Source organism: Gopherus flavomarginatus, chromosome 7 (genome assembly GCF_025201925.1).
Source record: "Gopherus flavomarginatus isolate rGopFla2 chromosome 7, rGopFla2.mat.asm, whole genome shotgun sequence".
In the NCBI taxonomy this organism is placed as follows: Eukaryota; Metazoa; Chordata; order Testudines; family Testudinidae; genus Gopherus; species Gopherus flavomarginatus.
This window is the reverse complement of record NC_066623.1, coordinates 60,750,520-60,768,925: the sequence shown is the minus strand read 5'-3', so window position 1 is coordinate 60,768,925 and position 18,406 is coordinate 60,750,520. Positions and strand designations below refer to the sequence as shown.

At 46.6% G+C, this 18,406-nt stretch overlaps 2 protein-coding genes across 12 annotated transcripts in view; one reads left to right on the top strand and one right to left on the bottom strand.

The window, feature by feature from the left end:
* The window catches only part of LOC127055794 (2-5A-dependent ribonuclease-like), an 821,333-nt gene that overhangs the window by 376,270 nt on the left and 426,657 nt on the right, over positions 1–18,406 (top strand). The gene's annotated exons all lie outside the window — the stretch shown is intronic.
* LOC127055839 (zinc finger and SCAN domain-containing protein 22-like) overlaps positions 1–18,406 on the bottom strand; it is a 42,020-nt gene that overhangs the window by 5,472 nt on the left and 18,142 nt on the right. For 4 of the 11 annotated variants that reach the window (XM_050963314.1, XM_050963315.1, XM_050963313.1 and 1 more), the window contains one exon: positions 14,095–16,005. The exons of the other annotated variants lie outside the window; for them this stretch is intronic. In XM_050963314.1, the coding sequence (XP_050819271.1) occupies positions 14,732–15,895 (1,164 nt within the window). In that variant the 5' untranslated portion in view covers positions 15,896–16,005 and the 3' untranslated portion in view covers positions 14,095–14,731. Of the gene's footprint in view, positions 1–14,094; positions 16,006–18,406 lie in introns of those variants that run through there. 11 annotated transcript variants of the gene reach the window in all.

The following is an 18,406-nucleotide window of genomic DNA, read 5'->3' as shown; positions in this document are numbered from 1 at the left end:
TTTTTAGAAGGTCTCTTTCTATAAGTCTATAATATATAACTAAACTATTGGTGTATGTAAAGTAAGTAAGGTTTTAAAAGTGTTTAAGAAGTTTCATTTAAAATTAAATTAAAATGCGGAGCCCCCCAGACCGGTGGCCAGGACCCAGGCAGTGTGAGTGCCACTGAAAATCAGCTTGCAGCTGCCTTTGGCACACATGCCATAGGTTGCCTACCCCTGCACTAGACACCTCATGCTGAATGCACTACTAGTATAATATGTTAAACAGTAAACTGATCTCATAAGAAAACCCATACTCGGTCAGACCCATGGTCCACCTTGCCCAGTATCCTATCTTCCGACAGTGGCCAATGCCAGATTCTTTAGAGGCAATAAACAGAACAGGGCAATTTATCGAGTGATCCATCCCCTCTTGTCCAGTCCCAGCTTCTGGCAGTCAGCAGTTTAGAGACACCTAGAACATGGGGCTCTGCCCCGATCATCTTGCTAATAGCCATCGATGAACCTATCTTCCATGAACTTGTCTAATTCTTTTTTAATCAAGTTATACTTTTGGCCTTCACAACATCCCCTGGCAACAGATTCCACAGGTTGACTGTGCATTGTGTGAAGTACTTCTTTTTCTTTGCTTTAAACCTACTGCCTATTAATTTCATTGGGTGACCTCCTAGTTCTTGTGTTATTTACCCCTTCACATAACACTTCCTTATTCACTTTCTCCACATCATTCATGATTTTATAGACCTCCATCATATCCCCCCCCCCGCTTTCTTGTCTCTTTACTAAAATGATCAGTCCCTCCTTTTTAATTTCTCCTCATATCGAAGCTGTTCCATTCCACTAATCATTTTTGTTGCCTTGTGCTGTACTTTTTCCAATTCTAATATATCTTTTTTGAGACGGAGTAACCAGAACTGTATGCAGTATTCAAGGTGTGGGCATAACATGGATTTATATAGTTGCATTATGATATTGTCTGTCTTATTATTTAACCCAGGCCTGCACAACTCAAAGTAGCGAGGGCCATATTACTCCAAAGAAGACAGCTGAGGGCCGAAACCCCCCAGCCCTGCCGAAACAGAGACCCCCAACCCCCCCAGCACCGCCCAGCCCCACCAAAACATCCCCCCCTCCAGCGTCGCCCGACCCCGCAGAAACAACTCCTGCGCCCACTCGGCTCATCACCCCCCCCATGAAATAAGGGGAGGGGAAAGGGGGGACAGTTTGAAGGGATTTTCTGGGGCTATGAACTAAGGGTAGGGGAAAGGGGGGCAGTGTGAAGGGATTGGATGTGACTGTCCAACACACAAACATAGGGGCTGCAGGGAGCTGGGGGGGGGCAGTGTGATAGGGGCTGGGGAGGGGGAAGGTCCCTCGACCAGGGTAGGGGGCAGCAGTTGGGGCAGGGCAGGTGCAACACACACACACACCCCTCCCCCAGGGATTTCTGGCTGCCCACAGACAGTTCAACCACCCCCCCCGATCACAACGGAGGTCGCCCTGGGACCAACCAGTGCAGTAGCCACCTCGGCCTGCCCCCAACCGAAGGGAGGGTTGGGGAGGGGGGTGTCTCGGCCCAGTCCCCCTTTCTGTTGGTTTTATTAACTGCTGCTGCACACTGATCTGATGTTTTCAAAAAACTATCCATAGTGAATCCAAGATCTTTCTTGAGTAGTAATAGCAAATTTAGACCCATAGTTTTGTATATATAGCTGGGATTATGTTTTTCAACATTGTTTGCTTTACATTTATCAACAATGAATTTCATCTGCCATTCTGTTGCCCAGTCCCCTAGTTTTGTGAGATCCCTTTGTAACTCTTCAGAGTTTTGGCCTTAGCTATCTTGAGTAATTTTGTATCATCTGCAAACTTTGCCACCTCACTGTTTACCCCCCTTTCCAGATAATTTATTAATATTTTGAACAGCACTGGTTCCAGTGCTGAGCCTTGGAGGACCCTGCTATTTACCTCCTTCCACTGTGAAAACTGACCATTTAGTGCTACCCTTTGTTTCCTAGCTAGGGTGCCATGAGAGGACCTTCCTTCTTATCCCATAACAGCTACTTGCCAGCAGGTTAAAGAAGTATGGGCTAGATGAATGGACTATACGGTGGAAAGAAAGCTGGCTAGATTGTCGGGCTGAACGGATAGTGATCAATGGCTCCATGTCTAGTTGCCAGCCGGTTTCAAGCGGAGTACCCCAAGGGTTGGTCCTGGAGCCAATTTTGTTCAATATCTTCATTGATGATCTGGAGGATGGCATGGACTGCACTCTCAGCAAGTCTGCAGATGACACTAAACTTGGAAGAGTGGTAGATACACTGGAGGGTAGGGATAGGATATAGAGGGACCTAGACAAATTAGAGGACTGGGCCAAAAGAAACCTGATGAGGTTCAACAAGGAAAAGTACAGAGTCCTGCACTTAGGACAGAAGAATCCTATTCGCTGTTTCAGACTAGGGACCAAATGGCTAGGAAGCAGTTCTGCAGAAAAGGACATAGGGGTTACAGTGGATGAGAAGTTGGATGAGTCAACGGTGTGCCTTTGTTGCCAAGAAGACTAATGGCATTTTGGGCTGTATAAGTAGGGGCATTGCCAGCAGATCGAGGGACATGATCACATGATCATTCCGATCTATTCGGCATTGGTGAGGCCTCATCTGGAGTACTGTGTCCAGTTTTGGGCCCCACACTACAAGAAGGATGTGGAAAAATTGGGAAGAGTGGAAAAATTATTAGGGGGCTGGAGCACATGACTTATGAGGAGAGGCTGAGGGAACTGGGACTGTTTAGTCTGCAGAAGAGAAGACTGAGGGGGGATTTGATAGCTGCTTTCAATTACCTGAAAGGGGGTTCCAAAGAGGATGAATCTAGACTGTTCTCAGTGGAACTTGATGACAGAACAAGGAGTAATGGTCTCAAGTTGCAGTGGAGGAGGTTTAGGCTGGATCTTAAGAAAAACTTTTTCACTTAGAGAGTGGTGAAGCACTGGAATTAGTTACCTAGGGAGGTGGTGGAATATCCTTCCTTAGAGGTTTTTAAGATCCGGCTTGACAAAGCCCTGGCTGGGATGATTTAGTTGGGGATTGGTCCTGCTTTGAGCAGGGGGTTGGACTAGATGACCTCCTGAGGTCCCTTCCAACCTATATATTCTATGGTTCTACTTTGCTTATGCCAAAATATACCAATATTTTTATGGCCGACCTGGAACAACGCTTCCTCAGCTCTCATCCACTCACGCCCCTTCTCTACCTACGCTACATTGATGACATCTTCATCATCTGGACCCATGGGAAGGAGACTTTGGAAAAATTCCACCACGATTTCAACAGCTTCCACCCCACCATCAACCTCAGCCTGGATCAATCTACACGGGAGGTCCACTTCCTAGACACCACGGCGCAAATAAGTGATGGTCACATTACCACCACCCTATACCGAAAACCTATGGACCGCTATGCCTACCTTCATGCCTCCAGCTTCCATCCCGGGCACATCACACGATCTATTGTCTACAGCCAAGCACTGAGGTACAACCGCATCTGCTCTAACCCCTCAGACAGAGACCAACACCTACAAAATCTCCACCAAGCATTCTCAAAACTACAATACCCGCACGAGGAAATAAGGAAACAGATCAACAGAGCCAGACGTGTACCCAGAAGCCTCCTACTGCAAGACAAACCCAAGAAAGAAACCAACAGGACTCCACTGGCCATCACATACAGTCCCCAGCTAAAACCTCTCCAACGCAGCATCAGGGATCTACAACCCATCCTGGACAATGATCCCACACTTTCACAGGCCTTGGGTGGCAGGCCAGTCCTCGCCCACAGACAACCTGCCAACCTGAAGCATATTCTCACCAGTAACTGCACACCGCACCATAGTAACTCTAGCTCAGGAACCAATCCATGCAACAAACCTTGATGCCAACTCTGCCCACATATCTACACCAGTGACACCATCACAGGACCTAACCAGATCAGCCACACCATCACCGGTTCATTCACCTGCACGTCCACCAATGTAATATACACCATCATATGCCAGCAATGCCCCTCTGCTATGTACATCGGCCAAACTGGACAGTCTCTACGGAAAAGGATAAATGGACGCAAATCAGATATTAGGAATGGCAATATACAAAAACCTGTTGGAGAACACTTCAACCTCCCATAGACTCATAGACTCATAGGTCAGAAGGGACCAATCTGATCATCTAGTCTGACCTCCTGCACAAGGCAGGCCACAGAACCCCACCCATCCAATTTTATAACAACCCCTATCCCAGGACCGAGTTATTGAAATCCTCAAAAATGGTTTGAAGACCTCAAGCTGCAGGGAAACCACCAGCAAGCGACCCGTGCCCCACGCTGCAGGGGAAGGCGAAAAACCTCCAGGGCACCTGCCAATCCGCCCTGGAGGAAAATTCCTTCCCGACCCCAAATATGGCGATCAGCTAAACCCTGAGCATGTGGGCAAGAGTCACCAGCCAGCACCCAAGAAGGAATTCTCCGCAGCAACTCAGTACCCATCGCATCCAACATCTCCCCGCAGACCATTGAGCAGTCCTGTGTGGTGGTAATTCAAGATCAATTGCCCAAATTAACGATCCTATCATAACATCCCCTCCATATACTTATCAAGCTTTGTCTTAAAGCCAGGAAAGTCTTTTGCCCCCACTACTTCCCTCGGAAGGCTATTCCAGAACTTCACTCCCCTAATGGTCAGAAACCTTCGTCTAATTTCAAGTCTAAACTTCCTAATATCCAGTTTATACCCATTCGTCCTCGTGCCTACATTAGTACTAAACTTAAATAATTCCTCTCCCTCCCTAACGTTAACCCCCTTGATATATTTATATAGGACGAGCATATCCCCCCTCAGCCTTCTTTTGGCCAGGCTAAACAAGCCAAGCTCTTTGAGTCTCCCTGACCACACAACAGCAAATCTTAAGGTGGTCATACTGCAGCAAAAAAACTTCAGGACCAGACTTCAAAGATAAACTGCTGAGCTTCAGTTCATCTGCAAATTTGACACCATCAGCTCAGGATTAAACAAAGACTGTGAATGGCTTGCCAACTACAAAACCAGTTTCTCCTCCCTTGGTTTTCACACCTCAACTGCTAGAACAGGGCCTCATCCTCCCTGATTGAACTAACCTCGTTATCTCTAGCTTGCTTCTTGCTTGCATATATATACCTGCCCCTGGAAATTTCCACTACATGTATCCGATGAAGTGGGTATTCACCCACGAAAGCTCATGCTCCAAAACATCTGTTAGTCTATAAGGTTCCACAGGATTCTTTGCTACTTTGCTTAAGAGCCTTTGGTGAGGGATCTTGTCAAAGGCTTGTTGAAAGTCCAAATATACTATATCCCATGTGGGCAAGGGTGACCCAGGTTTGTTGACCCTTTCAAAGAATTCTAACAGATTGGTGAGGAACAATTTCCCTTTACAAAAGCCAACTTGACTCTTCCCCCCCAACACATCATGTTCCTTTATGTGTCTAATAATTCTGTTATTTACTATAGTTTCAACCAATCCGTTTTGTACAGAAGTTAGGCTTATTGGCTTGCAATCGCCAGGATCGCTTGTGGAGACCTTTTAAAAATTGGCATTACATTAGCTATCCACTAGTCATCTGTTACACAGGCTGATTTAAGCAATATATTACATACCACATTTCTGCAGTAGTTCTGCTATTTCACATTTGAGCTTCTTCAGAACTCTTTAGTGAATACCATTTGGTCCTGATGACTTATTACTGTTTATCAATTTGTTCCAAAACCTCCTCTAGTGACATCTTAGGCCAGAGCAGTTCCTCAGATTTGTCACCTAAAAAGAATAGTTTAGGTGGGGGAATCTCCCTCACATTCTCTGCAGTGAAGACCAATGCAAAGAATTCATGTCCACAATGGCCTTATCTTCCTTGAGTGCTCCTTAAGCACCAAAATTGTCCTGTGGCCTCACTGATTGTTTGGCAGGTTTCCTGCTTTTGCTGCACTTAAAAAAAAAAAAAAAAAGAAAAAGAAAAAAGAAAAAAAGGTACTGTTAATCTTTTCCTAGTTACTCTTCAAATTTACTCACCTGCCTAATTATACTTTTACACTTAACTTGGCAGAGTTAATGCTCCTTTTTAGTTTTCTCAGTAGGATCTGACTTCCAATTTTTAAAGAACGTCTGTTTGTGTCTAACTGCATCTCTTACTGAGGAAGTGGGTATTCACCCACGAAAGCTCATGCTCCAAAACGTCTGTTAGTCTATAAGGTGCCACAGGACTCTCTGCTGCTTTTACAGATCCAGACTAACACGGCTACCCCTCTGATACTTGACATCTCTTACTGCTGTTTTGCCACAGTGGCATGTTGTTTTTTTTAAGGTCTCTTACTGTTTATTTAAGGTATACACATAGTTTGAACCACTAAAATGGTGTTTTGAAAAAGTTTCCATGCGGCTTGCAAGCACTTCACTCTTGTGGCTGTTTAATTTCCCTGCTCAACCTTAAATCTCAGTAGTACAACCACTCCACTACAACACTAGTAATAGTTCCAATACCGGACACTAAAAGTATATGGAAGCGGAATATGGGAAAGAAAAAAAAAGGTCAAAAGGGACCAGAGAGGATTGTGTCTGGAGATGATGAAGGAAGGTGGAGAAAAGACAGCAGGGGAAGGAGGAGAAATCAAGGGAGAAAGATGCCCTGCCAAGACACACAGAAGAAAGTTCCCACCCAGACAACCCTCCCAGCAGACACACCTGCCTCCAGCACAGCTCCCTTCAGTCCCGTTATCAGGCAGCGGCTCCAGGGACAGCAGGGCCGTCCTTAGGCATAGGCAGAATAGGCAACTGCATAGGGCCTCACACTGCCTGGGGGCACCACTCTGCAGGCAGCCCAGACAGTGTAGAAGCAGGGCTGCTGGGTCCTAGAGAGAGCCGAATGCAGCACAGTCTGAGGAATGGGATTGGCTGCTGGGGTCTCTGGGAAAGGGAGGGGGTGGGGGTTGGGAAAGGAGCTCACCTGTGAGTGTGACTCTTTCCCCCCGGCTGAGGTCAGGTGAGGCTGTGGTTCTGGAACCAGTATCCTTTGTTGTCTCCCATAACATCCATTCTTCTCCCCCCTGCCCCACGGAGCACCCCCTCCTTTCTCCCTCCTCCCCAGGAGCATCCCTCTCTCTCTCCTCCCTCCCCTCCGTCAGGGCTAGGTTGGGTGAAGTGCTGGGAGGGAGGGGAGACTGGCTGGCTGCTTGCTGAGGAACGAAAGTGAAAGTAACTCACTTCCTGGGCAGGCAGCCAGAATTGGAATGTCACACTGCCTATATAAGACAAAGCCCCAAATATCGGGACTGGCCCTATAAAATCAGGACATCTGGATCTGGCCACCCTAGCTGGGGATCGCCTCTCCCCCAGGCTGGCAGCTGCCAGCAATCCATCTCATCCAGGGGAAGCTGCACAGGGCAGGATGAGCTGCTGTGGCTCCATGGGTGCCCTGTCCCTGAGATCAGATGCTGTGCTAACTTCAGCATGGTCCATAAGGCTGGTGGTGGTGCCCATTGGCGTGTGATTGGACCTGAGGGTTTGCTGCTGCTGTTGCCACTCTGCACCCCAAGAGGTGGATTTTGGGGTCCTGCAGTTTTCCACCTATCTTCTCCTCTACTGCAGCTGTTGGACCAGCGGGCTGGGGGGGTGAGCCAAGCATGAAAGCAGTACTGTGTTGCCATTTAGATTGTCATTTAACAACTTTGTTTGCCAAAAATTCTTGCTAACAATCCTGAATCCAATTTCAATATTTTTTTTTAAAAAAATCAATATCTTAGCCAAAAACAGAAAATTAAGTTGTTGACAATTATTAGTGACAGGTTTGGTTTGAGGCAGGGAGTGGGCCAGTTTTCATCAGAGAAACAAAAAATGTTGACTGACTTTCCTATAGCCTGTTACTCCTGATAAGAGCCCTCCAACAACTGTAATATGCTCATCTCCTTACTATTGTATAAAGCAGGGGTCGGCAACCTACGGCACACGTGTCAAAGGTGGCAGGTGAGCTGATTTTTGATGGTATGCAGCAGCAGGCTGAGCGGCTCAGCCCATCACTGCTCTGGGGTTCCGGCTGCTGCCCTATTGCCAGCTGGGATACCAGCCATCGGCCCCACTCAGCACCTGCTGCTGGCCTGGGGACCCCCAAGGAAGCCCAGGCTGGCAGTGGGCTGAGCAGGCCAGCTGAACCACTCAACCTGCTGTCAGCCTGGGGTTCCATTCACTCAGCCGGCAGCGGGCTGAGCAGGGCCGGTGGCGGGCTGAGTGGCTCAGTCTGCCGCCAGTCTGGGGTGCCAGCAGCACTCAGCCTACTGCTACTCCGGGGTTCCGGCTGCCGGCCCCTTGCCAGTCAGGAGCTCAGCCGCCAGCCCCACTCTGCCTCCTGCCAGCCTGGGTGAGCAGAATCCCAGGCTGGTAGCGGGCAGAGGGGGGGTTGGCGGCCGGGATCCTGGCTGGCAGGAGTTGGTGGTCAGAACCCCAGACCAGCAGCGGGCTGAGCAGGGCCTGGGATCCTTGTCTAGGGTTCCAGCCACCAGCCCACTGCCGGTTTGGGGTTTCATTTACTCAGCTGGCAGTGGCCTGAGCAGGACCGGTGGTCAAGACCTCAGATAATAACAATAGTTTATTTATATAATATAGACATAGAGAGAAACCTTCTACAAACATTAAAATGTATTACTGGCACTAGAAACCTTAAATTACAGTGAACTTGGCACACCACTTCTGAAAGGTTGCCGACCCCTGGTATAGAGTGACCATATGTTGTACTAAGATTCTCCTGCTTTTTTTTTTCCCTTGTGAGTCAGTATAACTTTTGCCAGCCCAGAAGTTGGGCAGCCAATGTTTTACGTTTTCACAATGTTTTCTCCAACGTTCATAAAGTAAATACATAGTTAATATGAGTTAAAAAGGCCAGGGACACTTCTTTGTGAAGAATCTGTATTGCAGATCATGCCCGTAGACAATCCAGAAAAGAAATTTGAGGTTGAATTTTTTAATGTTGTGATGGATAAAGCAGTATCTGCTGTTGATGAAAGGTTTAATACCTTGCAAGTACACCATGAAGAGTTTGGATTTTTGTATGACATAACTAAATTCAACGAAATAGGAAAACAAGAGCAACTAATGACAAAGTGCAAGAATCTAGAGAGCCTCCTGAAGCATGGTGATAGTTTTGATTTAAATGGACTTGAACTGTACGAAGAATTGAGTACACTGTCATCAATGTTGCCACATGCAAAATCGGTGACGGACATTGTACAGTTTATTCATACCCACAAACCTGTTGACATATATCCTAATGTGTACATTGCCACTCGTATTCTACTGACAATTCCTGTAACAGTAGCATCAGGAGAACGGAGTTTCTCAAAACTAAAGCTCATTAAAAACCATCTCCGCTCTACAATGAGTCAGGAACGCTTGACTGGTCTTGCTGTTCTTGCGATCGAACAAGACACAACTTTGTCTTTGTCATATGATGACATTATTACTGATTTTGCAGCCAAAAAAGCCAGAAAGATTGCTTTTAATTAAAAACAAATCTTTGTTTCAATACCTCTTCATATAAATTTCCAAGAAAATTTTCATAAATTAAAAAAAATATTATTTGCATCATTCTGTCATATCAGAATTTTTTCTATAGTGCTGCTTCTTTAGTGCTAGTCCATCAGCATTACAGTGTGCTTAATTAAGTTAAACTGGTTTTAGTAATGTGAATGTGGCAAGTTTTCCAATACTATAAGCTTATGTTTGTGTTGCTAAGAGCAGATCAGGCACAGGGGCACCAGTTTAATAATCTCACCTAGGGCACCATAAATCCTAAGGCCGGCCCGGGCTACATCGCCCGACCTAAGCGACAGACACCGACAGGGAATGAGCCTTGCGGGGCCGGTCCCCCCGCTCCCTGCAGCACCGTGACCCGCTCGCCAGCCGCCCGCACAGCCCAGCCTCGCCTCGCCCGGGCCAACACGCTCCCTCTGGCAGCTGGTTCCCCGGAGCGCTGCCCCCGCCCGCCCGGCTGCTCTCGGTCCCTGGCCCCGAGGTGGCGAACACCGGCTCTGCCCGCGGCGCTTCACGCGGGGACCCGGCCGCCTCCCGGGCGTGTCCTGCCCCGGCCCCTCCCCCCGCGGGGCGGACCCACCCTGCGCTCACCGGGCCGGGGCTGCGGCCGCTGCTGGCAGGGGGCTCTGGCCTCGGGGCTCACCTTGCGGGGCGGCCCCGCGCCTCAGCCCGAGGCTGCCGCCCGGAGCTCCACTGGGGCCGCGCCAGGCGGGAGAACTGAGCGGGGCAGCCCAGCCCCTTACGCCGCGCCGGGGGTCCAGAACCCCCGCCCCACTGCGCAGGCGCAGAACTGCAGCAGCGCATGCGCGTGGCCGCGCCGAAGCCCCTGGTACTGCCGTTACTGCCCGAAGTCCAACAAAGCCCGGGGGGCTCCCTGTGCACCGCGGGGGGGGGGGAGGGGGAGCTGTGTATGCAGAGGGTGGAGGTGCCGGGGGGTTCCCTGGGCTGGGGCGGGGGGATGCAGAGGGTGGAGGTGCCGGGGGTTCCCTGGGCTGGGGCAGGGGGGGGATGCAGAGGGTGGAGGTGCTGGGGGGTTCCCTGGGCTGGGGCGGGGGGGGGGATGCAGAGGGTGGAGGTGCCGGGGGTTCCCTGGGCTGGGGCGGGGGGGATGCAGAGGGTGGAGGTGCCGGGGGTTCCCTGGGCTGCGGCAGGGGGGGGATGCAGAGGGTGGAGGTGCCGGGGGGTTCCCTGGGCGGGGGGGGATGCAGAGGGTGGTGGTGCCGGGGGGTTCCCTGGGCTGGGGCGGGGGGGATGCAGAGGGTGGTGGTGCCGGGGGGTTCCCTGGGCTGGGGCGGGGGGGATGCAGAGGGTGGTGGTGCCGGGGGGTTCGGGAGAAGGCGGCGGCCTGAAATAGGGTGTGAAGTGGGGCCGTTTTTTTGATTTTTTGTTTAGCCTTCCCCGTGCTCGCATCAGCCGTGAGCATCACTCCCCCCCGGGGCACTCACCTCTGCCAGCCTCTGCTCTTTCCACCTCACTGCGTGACTGCAGAGCTGCCTCGAAGAGCTTCCTGGCACTTAGTGCTTCACAGACAAGCCCTCGCCTGCGAAAACGTTGCTTTAGATCCTTGAGCAGCGTTCTTCTTACACCAAAGGGCACCTTGACTCCCAACTTTCTCTTCCTGCTCTATCACCAAACACAAACAGCTGTCCTGGGCAGCAGCCACGCACTGTCCCCCTAAAAATGAACAAGGGAAGGATAGTATTTGCCCACCATGAATGTTACTTCAAATTTTGGTTGTGTAGTCTCCCCCTCCCTAAGCCTGGGTAGCAGAGGAAAGGTCACTGGCCCCTGCATCCCTTTTTAAGATGAGCACTTCAGCACACACTTAAGTCCCAGTGAAGTCAATAGGACTCTCACCCATGCTTAAAGTCAAACGTGCTAAGCTGCTTTCTTGAATCAAGGCCTCAATGAACCGATTATACTATAGTCTAGTGCCTTTCTTAATGCATATTCATAAGGTGGGTGTAAAACTATAATTGCAAAGATGACTATAACCATCAATTAGTACATTTCACCAGAAAGGTTACCACACTACAGAGCTAGAACTTTAACTATTTTGTCCAAATGGAAATTAATACTGGGAAGTTGTTACATGTTTTCCTCAAGAACTGTGTGTGTCCTTCCATCAGCGTGATAAACGAACACAGCTGTTGATTTCTCTTTCACAGCAGAAACAAGCGGCCTTTCCACCATTGGTTTGGATGGCTATTGCTAGAGAACCTCACTCAAACTCACAGTAATCCCTCTTTGTCCATATTTAATGGCACTTCAACCAAAGATGTGGCATTTCTGGATGAAAAAATAAAACCTTCAAAGAGACCAATTTTCATGAATGCATTTAGTCTCTCCCTTTCAACTTTTAGGACCATTAACTGTTGGCAGGGTAATATTTTCTGGTGACCCTAAACATTTGCATTTCCATTCTATAAAAATCCAAATGGGATGCTGAAAACTACCCACAGCAACCAAAGACATTCAAAAGGTAGGAGATTATTTCCTGCAACCCCTCTTCAAATCTAAGGGAGCCCAGTAGACAAATACAAATGCCTCACACTACAGAAATATATACATACACTGTTTGTATATAAAAAATAGTCTTTCATTAAAAAAATACCATCCCTGCATACTGCAGCTAGATCCATACTTCAGCCTTAGGGGAAAGAACAAGTATTGTGAAGGAGGGTAGCTCCATGAGCTGGAGCAAGAGGACAGTAGAAAATATTTTCATCACAGGTACTGTCTCCATCCACAACCATTCATGGCAATTAGAACAACAAACCCACTAATGATGAGCTGAAATAAACTTTAAAACAATTCATTTTTAGAGTATGAATGTGTAATAAGCTCATAAGGAATTTTACTGCTAAAGTTTTCACCTTAAATCACATTTTTTCAACTAGGTGGCAGGGCCGGCTCCAGGCACCAGCATTCCAAGCTGGTGCTTGGGGCGGCATTTTGCAAGAGGCGGCAGTCCCTGTTGTTTTGCCCCCAAGCAGCAGGCCGAATTGCTGCTGCGGACAGCGGGGGCAGTCCGTGTGCCCTTAGGGCAGCACGCACGTTTCCACGGCAGCTGCAATTCAGCAGCAGCTTCTATGTTTAGCTGTCTGCGGCGGCTTCAGCTAAACATAGAAGCTGCCACCGAATTGCCGCCACCGTGGAAACGTGCGTGCCACCCTAAGGGCACACGGACTACCCCTGCCATAGCGGCAGCAATTCGGTGCACTGCTTGGGGCGGCGAAAACTGTAGAGCCGGCCCTGCTAGGTGGGCAACAGACTAAACAAGGGAAGGCATGGGAAGACGAGAGGAAAACTGGATGCATTTTTACTTCATCACTTTGATCTATTCCACCACTCACTGCAAAGAGTTCTTACAAACCATGGGTGAAACAGGAGGCAATGCCTCGGAAGCCACCTGCCTTATCACCCTGCTCCCACAATCCCTCCCCATAATATAGCCAGCTACAAGAGCAGTTGGATATCCAATGTTTCAAACAGAGGAAGCACAGGTGTGGCTTAAAGGGACATTTATCAATTACATGCTCTCATTAACATCCCTACCTACTTTGAAGATATATAATAGGCCCTACATAATGGTACCAACTGCTTAGCTGAGTGATTAATGGGACACTATCAACTTGAAATAATGATTACAGTTAACAATTTTGTACTTACGGGAGTTACAAGTAACTCCCAAGATTAATATGACTTAAAAATTGATTGTTCACACTTGTTTAGTTTACCACTAAGTGTTGTTAAATGCCCAAAGTATATAGAGTCATGTTCACTGTTTTTGTGAACAACATTCTTATGGCTTTGAAAAAAAAAGGGTGGTTAGCAGTAACAGCAGAAGCAGAGCTGAAATAAAAAAGAGAACAGTCAGCAAACAAGTGTAGTAAAAAGATAGAGGAGGAGAGGTGTTCCTCTTAGGCCAACCCAAAAGACCCTTCTGGGAGACACCCCCTCCATCCCCCCCCCAAAAAAACCCCCAAAACACAAAAACACCACATAGTAAACCATTAACCACATTTAAAACATGTTTAAAAATTAAAAGGCATGTTTTTTAAGAGTTCAGTAGCTGAAATTTTTTGAGTGGGGCTAATTAGCCAGTTTAGAAAAGAAAATTAAGTTGACACCATCCCTTTAAAAATGCCCTAGAATTTCTAATAAACACAGATACTGCTTAGCATCTAATGAAGTATCTTCTAAATATTTAACAGTGTAAAGACAAGGAGTATTCTCATTTTTATTAGCATTTTCTGAATTTAAATTTTCTGACATTTCTTACTGTAATGCAGTGGCTGGGAAGGGGAAAGGCTCTCCACCTAGTCACAAGTGGCACAGATCCATACAGGCAACCCACCACACTAATATGCACTATCACAGCAGGCCATACAAGCCTCTCTCCATTCATCAATATACATATATAGGACATGGGTTATGTAAGCACATCAAGGATCAATAACTCCACAGGCAAGTGCGTGCACAAAGGATGCAACAGTTAATTATCTAGTTTATTAAAGTCCTGGATTTTTACAACCAACATGATCCCTCTCTTCAAAATAAAGATACTTCATTAAAAAACATGACAGAATGAACAGAGAGAAGGTATGGATGGGCCAGCTCTGCTTAAAAGGACTGTGCAGTCCGAGCAAATGAAAAAAATGATACATCTTCAAATCAAGGGAAACTGCTGGAGAGCAGTCACAATAAGTTCAGAGTCTGGGACTGCAGAAGGGCTCCCTTTAACCCATCAGTCCTAGAGAAAAGCTCAACTCGATGCACCCGCAGAAAAGTCCAGCTAGGTATGACAATGCCCAGTACTTTCCAGGAACTTCACTTCCATACATATTCTTTGAATTCGCTGACCTCATTATTTAATGGAAATTGAGCTTTTTCCTCTTGTAACTCCAGGGAACAGGTGCAGGGCCTGTTAACACAGACTACTTGTGGAGATCATGGAATTCCTCATGAGGCAATGTTTTCTTATTAGAGTTACGCTGACCATCGTTGGAGAAAGGGGCTGTGGACTGACCTGTGTGTGTAGGTTGGGGTAGTTTCTCTATCAGTCTGGAGCAGGTCTCATTCAGGTAACAGGAAACAACAGTGACCACAACCATGGAGCCCTAACTACTACAATTTGTCCACTTTATGTGTGCGCTCGTGCTTTCTTAGAGTGGCAGACACTGTGAAGCGACGACTACAGTAAGCACAAGAATAAGGTTTTTCTCCAGTATGGATCCGCTGATGGCACTGTAGTGTCACCAGCTGTGTAAAAGTCCTTCCACATTCCTCACAGTAGAAAGGGCGCTCTCCAGAGTGAATCTGCTGGTGCCTTTTCAACTTGAGCCGCTCAACAAAGGACTTCCCACATTCTTGACATTTATGTGGTTTGTCCTGTCGGTGGATCACCTTGTGTCTGGACAGCAGATTAGGTTTACGGAAACCTTTGCCACACATTGGACAGATGTAAGGTGTAGACTCTTCTCCCGCGGGCTTTTTATTTTCTAAACACTGCTGGTCAGAGTCCCCACCACCATGCTTGTTTTGGTGCAATGTTGACCCCCGGCTCCTAACCATACCATTTCCCAAAACTCCCTTGGAGCGCTCAATCTTGTGCACATTGCGTAGGTGCCTCCAAACATCAGCTGTACGGATGAACCCCTTGTCACATTCCAGACACTTGTGTGGCCTGTCACTTGAATGAATGAGCTTGTGCATTCGCAAGTTCGCAGCACGGAAGAACTCTTTGCTGCAGATAGGGCATCGGTATGAATTCTCTGTCAGGTGGATCTGGTTGTGTTCTTTTAATTCACCCAGATCCTGAAAAGAGGCATCACACTTCTTGCACCTATAAGGCAAAGCTTCTCCAGTGATTGGCTCCAGGTCCTCCTCATCAAAAGCATCAACAAGAATGATCTTTTCATCATCCTTACTTAACCCTCTCTGAGGTTCCTCAGAGGACCAGAACTCCAGATCCTCATCTTCACATTGCAGGTCAAAGTTGGTGTTGGAGGTGACAAAGACCCCAGCTGTAGTCTCGCCTTGCTTCTGGTAGTAGGTCTCATAGGTTTCCTCGTCTTCACACTGCAATTCTACAGGGAGTTCTTGTCTGCCTGAAGGTCCAGCAGGGCTACAACCAGGAATGCATGGTTGAGAGTAGTCTAAGTTTACCTCCAGCTGGAGGCTAGATTTGCGACCCACCCGCTCAGAGGAATGACTGGAGTCATCTGAATGCTCCTCACCTGTGTCACAAGTGTCATTATCGGACTCCCAGACCACCTCCACCTCCATCATGTGGTGTCATAGACGGGGCTTATATATGGCTTATTGTGGATGTAAGTATACCATGATCATAGTCCTTCATGATTGGCTCATCTCATTTTCAACTCCAATCACAGCCCTCCCTAGAAAAAACAGGAGATGATTTCATTAGCCAATTTGCCAACATTCACATTAAGTAAAGTTAACAACCACAAGAGATCTTTTTCTGGTGAACAGAATAATACTAAGACTTTGTGAATTAGTTTCACTGTCGGGGACACTGGGTAGTTTATTATGATCATCAAATGAACATTTCTGTATCTCTATAATGTTAAATCCTCTATTTTAATTGTATCTTTTTGGCAAATTTGAATAATTAAGGTAACAACCTCTGGCTTCTCTAGCCTTAAAAAAAAAATTAAGAATTAATATAATTTTTGTTTTAGAACTTGATAACATGGATCCATTCACTTCAAATAGTTGGTGATCTGTGATTTGGTTTGGAGTTTTCCCTTGTTTTGTAATATGATTTAGAAACTATTCTCACATTTCTTTGAACTCTTCTATTTTACTCTTCTCCACAATATACGTTATCATAAGATGCAGCTTGATAGATCTCAGATCTATTCCTCCTGGCAAACTTTGTTCCTGACAATCTTTACCCCACAAATATACGAAATGAAATCTACCTGACCTTTTCATAATAAATGCTCCATAGTGACAAGCAGCCTGCCAGGATACATAACAGAAGCTGCAAGAACATTTTTTGTTGTTGTTGTTGTTCTTGGGCAACTCCAAAACATGTCTATACTCTTATTTTCTTTCAGCTTTTCTAGAACACATTATCATCTCTCACTCCTAGTCAGTGCAAGCCATACTATGATCTAGTGTAATTTTAGTGTAAATATTTTAAATTGTATTCATTCAATATTTAAATCCCTACCAGCCATTTTGATTCTTTTACACTATTTGGCCTATTTCTTTTCCAGCCATCTAAAGTTTCTACATCAGACAGCCCTAGCCAATCCTGAGCGAACAATAAACATCTTTCTTCCTTTAAACATGGGCTGGATTGAGATATTCAAATTCATTCAAGTGAAGGTCTTAGAGTTAACTCCCAGGACACTTCCTTCACCACACCTGGCTTTGTCAGAAGTTTCATATTAAGTGATCTCTTTGCATTGCTAGAGATATTTAATTTTGTATGAGTGAACACCAGACACTTTTTTTCTGACACTGACCACAATCATGCAGCAAGCACCAGCAACATCAGGCAGACCAAATAGCCAACCATGTAGCAGTAAGCAGCCATGTGTGGAGTGAGGGCTGAAAGAAACTGCAGAAGCTCATACTGTTCACTCTCAAATCACCAGGAACAAGAAAGCATTGTGATTTCTTTAGCCACCTCCAGCCTGTCATCATAACCTGCTTTATTGTGATGCTCTCCAGGATCTTCCACACTTTTGGGTAACCTCCAGCTGGTGCCACAGAGAGAAAACATTTTGGAGAAATAAGTAGGGAGAAGAAAGGATTCTGAAGTATAACCAGAGTCAGGTACAATTACAGTAGATGGCTAAACTGCAAATAGCAAGAAAGATTTTTCACAGAAAGCTAACAGAGTGAGAAGGGGACAGTTATAAGGAACAAATCCAGTTCTTAGGTTGAGGAGTATCTGCAATTCTGATGTTTTTGATCGAAAATCTGGGGTTATTTTATCAATATTTTTCTTTCAAGACAATATTCTTTTATGCTGCAGTGTCAGACCACTTGGATCACCCTTTCCATGACAGCAGTAAAAGGTACTAACACTGGCACCATTTGTCAAGAATCAAGTAGTGTGACAGAGAACGTAGATTAATTCCTGATATCTTTTTTAATGGTGATGGTCTGATAACAGCATCTTGAGAAATAATCCCTACTGCACTGGTTAATTGGTATTTTATTTCCTGAGGGCTAAAACAAGTCTTAAATCTCAGAGAGTGAGCCAAGATAAATTTATCTTGGGTACTGGATTATTCATAGTTGCCAATCTATAAAAGAAAGTTTGCAACTAAACCTATGCACATCATAAACACAGCTGAGAATCCTTTAGCACTGGCCCAAATGGAATAGCTTAAAACTCTCTGAAGAAACTCCCTTTACAAATAATTTTCACTGGCAGTTGGAACAGCCCGTCTGATCTGGTCAAAATCAATCTCCCTGATCCATATAAGCTTCTTGTTAGGAATGCACTCACTTTATGCCTGATCGAAGTGTGGTTTTGAAGGACATTTTCCAGACCTCCCCCAGCACACTCCAGCACCTACCCAACCTATCCCTATTCTGCAGTTTCTTTTATTTTCCTGACATTTCCCCCCAACCCTATTAACACTTTTAGTCACCCAGATTTAAGACTGAGTTCCACTCAAATTGCCAGTCTAGCCCAGCAAGTGCATCTTCATTATTATCCCAGCTGCCCTTTGCCTGTGAAACTAGCTCTTTCCACATTCTTTTCCTTCACTCTCTTCTCCTTTTTTCCTCCCTTTATTCCCCAACTCTCTCTCC